The 7,712-nt window shown below is 52.7% G+C and overlaps 1 protein-coding gene across 4 annotated transcripts; it reads left to right on the forward strand.

Moving 5' to 3' along the window:
- Positions 1 to 353: 353 nt before the first annotated feature.
- On the forward strand, positions 354 to 6,743 carry CBLN2 (cerebellin 2 precursor). 4 transcript variants are annotated; one of them, XM_036419156.2, is made up of 4 exons: positions 354 to 456; positions 2,124 to 2,642; positions 5,593 to 5,712; positions 5,960 to 6,743. In XM_036419156.2, the coding sequence occupies exons 2-4, from the start codon at positions 2,286 to 2,288 to the stop codon at positions 6,155 to 6,157; spliced, it is 675 nt and encodes a 224-aa protein (XP_036275049.1). In that variant the 5' UTR covers positions 354 to 456; positions 2,124 to 2,285; the 3' UTR covers positions 6,158 to 6,743. The 4 variants fall into 4 exon arrangements, with proteins under 4 accessions (XP_036275049.1, XP_036275050.1, XP_036275048.1 ...); XM_036419157.2 differs by having other exon boundaries at positions 382 to 529; XM_036419155.2 differs by lacking the exon at positions 354 to 456 and adding an exon at positions 766 to 1,058.
- The last annotated feature ends 969 nt before the right edge of the window (positions 6,744 to 7,712 follow it).

A 7,712-nucleotide genomic window follows, 5' to 3' on the forward strand; every position in this document is an offset into this window, starting at 1 on the left:
AAACCCCGGCGGAGGCGCCAAATCCTGACATTTCCCAAACTGGAGACTCAGAACCAAAGCCTTTAACCATTCAAATCCCAAGCCTTTTCCTCTTCTCTCCCAAGCCTTTTCCTCTTCTCCTCTTTTCTTTTTCTTTTCTTTTCTTTTCTTTTCTTTTCTTTTCTTTTCTTTTCTTTTCTTTTCTTTTCTTTTCTTTTCTCTTCTATTCTTCTTCTTCTTCTTCTTCTTCTTCTTCTTCTTCTTCTTCTTCTTCTCCTCTCTCTCTCTCTCTCTCTCTCTCTCTCTCTCTCTCTCTCTCTCTCTCTCTCTCTCTCTCTCTCTCTCATCTCTCCCTCCCTCCCTCCCTCCCTCCTTCCCTCCCCTCAATCCCTTTTTCAATTATGAAAGTGGTCATGCTCCTCAGGATTAAGATTTGTAGGGAATTTGGAAAAGAAAAGAAAGAATCAAAGATCAGAGGTGCGACCGGTGCTTTTGACGGTGTCTAATTTTTGAAAGCTGCGTCGGGGAGGATTTCGCTCTGGGTGTTAGGGTGAGAGCAGAACCTGGGTGGTGTAGGGTGCGGCGGGGTGCGGGAGCGAGTGCTGAGCCCGGAGAGGGAGGGCGCCTTGAGTGCTGGGAGACTCCGGGGCGTTGGGCTGAGCCGTCTGGAGAGGGGAAAGGCTGGGGCTGTGGGCTGGGGTGGGAGGGAGAGCCGTGAGCCGCGCCACGGGCGCAGGAGCCGTGCAGACGCTGTGCAGAGCCGGTGCGGAACGCACGCCTGCCCGGTGCAGAGCGGTGCGGAGCGCACCAGTACGAAGCTAGGGCTTGGAGGCGCAGGGCACGGAGCGGGCTGCGGTCCGGTTGGGGGCTCGGGGCGTGCGGGTCCGGGCCAAGCACCGGTGGGTGCAGCGCGCGGGGAGCAGGCGCGGCCGGCGAGGCGGAGGGGCAGGGCGGGGCGGAGCTGCATTGGCCAGGCGCGGGGAGCGGATTGCGCCCGGCCTCTCCTCCCGCCAGCTGCGCTCATCCTCCTTAAGGAGAACTTGGCTGACGGCGGGGCTCGCTCGTCATGGATGTTCCAGGTAACCAGCCCAGCCCTGCGCCCCGCGATCCGCGCGTTCCTTGCATTCATGCGTGTGTTTTAACCGGGACCATCGCGAGTCTGCGTCTGGGCGTCGGGAGAAGCGACCGGGAATAAGGACAGAATTTTGTCTGGGGCTGAGGACAGAGGCTACTCATTGGAGAAATAACTTCTCTCTTCTGAGACTGTTGGAGGAGTTGTTCAGAGGCCGTGGGCGGCCAGGGGAGAGGCTCCCGGCTTTTTTGTTTCTGGGCTGGGTGTGGGAATGACCTGTCTGGTGTAGGGGGAGCTGAGGGGGCTGGAGGAGAAAGTGGTTAAGTTAGCAGAGAGTCTTGGGGCTGCTCCCCCCAACTCAGCAGACGGAAGCCCGGAGTCTGGGAACAAAAGCTGCACCGTCAGGCCAGCTCAGGGCTCAGGTCGCCGGGATCCTAGCTTGTGCCAGAGGGATCGAGGGATTCTCTAAAGCGCTCGCTGCTGGCCGAGGGGACGTGGTGGACGTGGGTGTTTTCTTTTAGAGTCTCTCTCTCTCTCTCTTTCTTTTTCTCTAATTCATCCTAAGGATCCTGGAGATGTGGTCTTTGCATAGACTGCTTTAAAAAAATGTCCAGGATGGGGAACATACAGGATGAAAGGGAAAGCAGAGAAAGGGAGAGAGAAGGATTTGTAGTGTGTTGAAGAAAATGCCGCTGACATGAAGGCGATGCAGCATGAGTGGATTTTCCTTTGCTGCATCCTGAGCTCCCCTCCGCCTTAGGCTAGAAGGGGGTGTGGAGTGGCCTTGACAGAGCCCCCTAGGGTCCCTGATCTTGTCTCAGTGCCTCCGAGGCCATGCAGAATCGCGGGCCCCTGACCTGCCTGCACCTCTGGCGGGCGCCACCCCGGAGCCTTTGGGGATGCCCTGCCCGGGGCGCCGCCGCGCGTTTCTCGGGACCTGTTGTGCCAATTTGGGGGTGCGGGGGGGTGCTGTGCTCAAGAACAAGAGGGTAGCCTCAGGCACCTGCTCCCCGGGCCCCCTCCCGAACTGCTTCAGCTCCAGTCTAAGGGTTTGGGTTCTTTGCCCTGACAGGTCCGCTGGCGCTTTTCTTGTGAGGACGATCCTGGCCTTCGCCATCAGAGCAGGGGACCCAGGCCAGAGGAGGCTGTCCCCGGCCCCGCACGTTGCTCGGCCGCCCGCGTTCCTCCCGCCGCCTCTGCCGCTGTCCCGAGCGCGCCGCCCCCCCAAGCCCGGATGATGGCGCCTGGCCGGGGCCCCCGCGGGCCGCCGCTGACCATGCCCGGGCTCCGGGGGGCGCTGCGCCAGCCGACCGGCTGCGGCTCCTGCCTCGGGGCGGCGCTGGCCCTGCTGCTGCTGCTGCTGCCCGCCGGCTGCCCGGTTGGGGCACAGAACGACACGGAACCCATCGTGCTGGAGGGCAAGTGCCTGGTGGTGTGCGACTCCAGCCCGTCGGCGGACGGGGCTGTCACCTCCTCGCTCGGCATCTCCGTGCGCTCCGGCAGCGCCAAAGTGGCCTTCTCCGCCACCCGGAGCACCAACCACGAGCCGTCGGAGATGAGCAACCGCACCATGACCATTTACTTCGACCAGGTCAGCCGGCCGGTGTGCGCAGGGTGCCTCTTGCAGGGAGAACAGGGGGGGGGGGGGGGGGGGGGGGGGGGGGGGAGACTGGGCGCTGGGGTTGGGGCTTTCCGCATCCCGGACTTGCAGTTCCAGGATCTTCCCTTCCTGTCCTGTGCCCCTTCCTTCTCTCTCCTGTTTCTAGTGTGCTCTCCTTGGCATTCCCTCCTTATCACGTTATAGCTTCCTTGTAACTGTCAGCTCAGGTGGCGTTTTGGTGACTGAGAACCCCATAAAGCTAAGAGATCAGAAAGATACTTCCCAAAAGGGAACTGCATGGTTTACTTTTTTGCCCCGATGGGGGCTGTCATTTGTGGTAGATGGGCCTTGGTCACCCAGGTGGCCAACTCTGAGACAGCCTTTTAAACTCTCCACGCTCAAGCAGGGGTCCTCAGCCGCTCAGAAAAGAGGTACCTGCTGCTTATTTTGGAAAGAACTGGGAAGAGGACATTTATCTTCAAAAAAAATAAGTGTGCAAGAGTGTGAGGGAAATAGCAGGGTGGTTATATAAATACAAAACAAAATCGCTTCTTATATAACTGCAATGTATAGTGAAAACAATATATAAGACAATCTACATACACAATATGTACACAATATCAATATATAGGTGGTTATGGGAATAAAAAAAAAAAAAGGATCCATGATTTCTTTTGTCCTAATCCATTTAACTTCCCACTGGAGTGAAAGCCAAAAGGTTATGAATAGGATCTTACCTTGGCAACCCCCTCTCTGGTGTGGCTGCTCAGGATTAGAGGTCATGACCTTCCTCTTGGATCCCTCCCCATTTGGTTCTGTTGTTTTTCAGATGCAAATTGAAACATAATAGTGCTTTCCAAACTCTAACGCATCAATCCATTCTTTTGGACCCTGTGCCTTCCACAAATGGAGCCCGATTCAGCTGTCCACACTGAGACCTCCCTCTGCATAAATCCACTCTCACTCCTGCGTATCCATAAACCTGCGCACACACTCTTGCCTCATTTTAGGCCAGTGTGTTCATTTGTTTTCCTTGTTGTTAGGAAATATGTATATTCATGAAGTTTCCTGGGATTTGAAGGTGGTGGTGGGAGGTAGTCTGTCTTTATTTTTATTTATGAGACATAATGATATTTACTTTATGTTCAAAGGAAGGAGACAACAAGAGATAGGTAACTATTTCCTGAATTAATAAGCTCTCCGTTATGTGTCACTATAATTTACTTCCCATGTCCTACAAATATTTTTTAAGTCCATTGTTTCATTTGGGTGTCAAGAAAACGGTGATGATGGTCAGCATAAGCAGTAGCAGGGTTCTCATTTTACGGACGAGGAACCTGTGGCGGGGCAGGCTGAATGGTGTGTCACTGGTTCCTAGTTAGGGAGAAACAGTCTGCTTTTCTGAGCTGGAACAATCCTCTACAGCAGGGCTCTGAAAATGCCAGTTTCCTGAATTTCAAATTGAGGCAAAGAGTTGGAAGAAGCAGCTCCAAGGGCCTGAGTGGAGAATGCTTTATTCTTCGTGAAAACATCATACTACCCACTGAGAGCATAGCCGTGGGGAGGCACAGGACAGTTGGGCACACCATCCCTAAGCATAGAGGCCGCGTGTCTATGTGAGCCCCACAGACTAGAGGGCGGAGGTGGTGCCCCCAGCTCTGGTGCGGGCTGCCTTCCGAACCATTCCGGCAGTTGTGGTTGAGCAGCAGTTGACATGGCTCTGGGAATTGCTTGTTATTCATCTATAATGAGCACCTAAGAAATCTCCACAAAACATATTTGGTTGACATTTATTTTCTGAACAGATGACAGGCTCTTTCATCCAGGGCTGTGTTGTTGTTGCTGGATGTTTGTCTTAGAAGCTGAGAACACCAGGCAAGCCATTCTAGTATCTTAATTGAATTGTGCACTTGTGTGTGAGTAGGAGTGGGGACGGGATCCAGTCAGAGTGGCCAGATTCTGTCTTCAGCTTGTAAAAAAGATTTGGGGGCTCTATACTCTTCAGGTTCTACTTATGATGTCATGCTCCCATCCCCTCTGATTTGAGGAAACCTACTTGCAGGGCCAAGTGAGCTCATATCCCATGGCTAGATTAGTCATTATTTTTGCACCTGATGGAATTCCCAGGGTTGAGCCAAGGGTGTCCAAGCTACTGTGTGGACTCTCCTGCTATTTATTCAAGCACAATGCATGACGTCATACATAGGTCATCCAAGGAAGCAAACATCTCTCAGAGGAAAGGGAGGAAAGCAGGCACCACAGGTGTTTATGGACTGAGATTTTGCACTCAGCAGCCATTATTGAACACCTATTGTGTGCTGCCAGGGCATGTGCCAGGGCTGCAGGAACACAGCGACCAGGACCTGACACAGTCCATTCTGCCCTGGAGCACATACAGGGAAGCTGCATCGGAGGGAACTGATCTCACTTAATTGGCTTCTTGCCCCATAGCCTATTCTCCACCCACTCAGTGTGGCCCACTCATTTTTTGTTTTTGTTTTTATTTTTTAATTTAATTTTATTGTTTAAAGCATTACATATAGTAGTACATATATTTCCTCCCACTACTTTTTGTCAAAGCTCCATGCTGAAGTCCTCATCGTTCCACAAGCCTCAGAACAGACTCAACATCTGGCTGTTTACTGACCTCATTGTCTTCCTTCCTTTCTCTCTGTCCTGCCCCCAATGCATAAAATTAGCACCTACTTTTTTCAACTCATAAATGAACATAGTTTAAAACATCTTTATGAATCACTATCCCTTGGAATGCCTTTGAAATCACTTCCCACTGCGGGGGGATTTTAACTCCAGCAGTGCGTCCCCCGTGGGTGGGCAGCCTGGGCAGCCTGTGGTGGGCCTGGGTCACTGCTGTACCTGTCTGGTCACCCTGTGTGCCAAGGCGGGGCCTGCTATGTCTCTGTGTGTCCCTCTTCTTTTTCAGGTGTTAGTGAACATTGGCAACCATTTCGATCTTGCCTCCAGTATATTTGTAGCTCCCAGAAAAGGGATTTATAGCTTCAGCTTCCACGTGGTCAAAGTGTACAACAGACAGACCATCCAGGTGAGTAGCTTCAGAAACGGGACCCTTTCAACTTTGGGTTACTCATTTGCCACTACTGCAGACCCTATCAGCCCCTCTGTGAGGCAGCGGGCAGGGCTGGGAGCCCGCTGAGACCTCTGGGTCAGGCCCCTGGGGAAGTAGGGCTCCATGGAAAGGGTGGGGGGACGTTTGGGGGGAAGGAGAGGACAGGTGTGTGAGAACAGGTGGGCCCTGCGTGGCCTGCTGAGCTCTCCCCTCTGCATTGTAGGTCAGTTTAATGCAGAACGGCTATCCAGTGATCTCAGCATTCGCAGGAGACCAGGATGTGACCAGAGAAGCAGCCAGCAACGGGGTCTTGCTGCTGATGGAGAGGGAGGACAAGGTGCACCTCAAACTGGAGCGGGGCAACCTAATGGGCGGCTGGAAGTACTCCACCTTCTCCGGCTTCTTGGTGTTTCCTCTATAAATGCCGAGCCTGGGCTGGCGGGGAAGTTGTCATCTGGACCCAGGAATCCGCCCTCCCTACGCCCCTGAACTTGGCAGAACAGGACATCTTGTTTCCAAGCTCCGTCTGACTGTCGCGATAAAAGAATGATTTCCTTCCAAATCTCTAGTATTTTCTCTGACTACTGACCGTTCCTTGGGAACCTGGCCTCTAATTAGTTTTGAGCGATAAGGTCTTCAGGAGAAATGATACTGCGGATCTGAGCAATTTGTACCTGCGATTGTAACGTCGATCTGGGATTTTGCTGTTGGGACCACTGCGATTTCTTCTTTTGTATGGACACCGTATTGTTGTCCGGAGCGAGGAGTGCCCAGACCTCAGGATGGATTGCAGGGGGCCGGCCGCACTCAAAGCAAGAGGCCTGCAGGTCACCGCCCACTGGCCAGCCCGTGAAATGTGTTCTCTGTGTGTCTGTTCAGCCTTAAGAAAAAGGATGGCTTGGCTTTCATTCTGTGTGTTTCCCTGGGAGAATGGGAGGACTGGGGAGGGGGGAGGGCATTGTGATCCTGTCGGAAGTGCTTTATCTGGAGATGCGAGTTTTGCACGATTGGACTGGACTTTTGTTCTGTACTGTGTGTGTGTGTGTGTGTGTGTGTGTGTGTGTGTGTGTTTCCTCGAAAAGCTTTACTTTTGCTTTCCATGCTCGGCTCTCCCTCTTCACTCCTTGCTTTTATTCTTCCTGCTGGGCTGAAGGAGAGAAATGTATGTTGAATTCCTGGATGAGACCCAACCAAACAAAAGGTACCTGTACATCAAAGTGAAAATGACACATGCACAATTCCTCGGATTCTTTTAAAGAGATCCTCTCGGATGCACCATGAGAATGAACAGCCAGGATTTTTTTTTAACGCTCTGGAGTACTTTAAGAACCTGGCGTTCCTGGGTGGCCTGGATCATGTCAGATGAGAGCAGGCGCTGTGTGACCGAGGCTCCCGAATATCTGGCTTCTCTGTGGAGGGACCTGGGCTTCGCAGCAGCATGTTTCACTTACTGGGATCCACTCTGCGTGGGCACACCTGGGGCCATGTGCTTCAAAGGCAGCGGAGCAGCCACTCTCCAGGGATGCCCTCCTGATCTGCCCAGGAAAGAGGGGTGTGGACACGCCCCTGCCCGCTGTGTGCACTGGCAGGAAGCCAGGCTGGAGTCCCAGTGGTTGAAGCTATTTGGCAGAGGCACCCAGGAGCGGTTTCTCAAACCCCTCCTGTTTTGGCACTTTGTATAACAATATTATTAAAATCCAGCTGAGCGTTGATGAGTACAGAATTCTGATGCCAAGGAGATGTCACTAATCCCAAAGCAGTCAAAGAAGAGACCTCAAACCGGATGTTAATTTGTCCTTTGTGTAACAATGTAACCAAAATATTGATGATAAAAAGTCATAATTTAAGATTCAGAATAAATGGGTTTGATGTCTGGCTTGCTCTTCTCCCTTCCCATTGTCTCCGAACTCCCAGACTGTGTGTAAGTATCAGCCAAGGGTCAGGGACTTGCCAAAGGTAAACCCATACCTTGCCTG

This window comes from Pipistrellus kuhlii, unplaced genomic scaffold (assembly GCF_014108245.1).
Source record: "Pipistrellus kuhlii isolate mPipKuh1 unplaced genomic scaffold, mPipKuh1.p scaffold_m20_p_6, whole genome shotgun sequence".
NCBI classification, from domain to species: Eukaryota; Metazoa; Chordata; class Mammalia; order Chiroptera; family Vespertilionidae; genus Pipistrellus; species Pipistrellus kuhlii.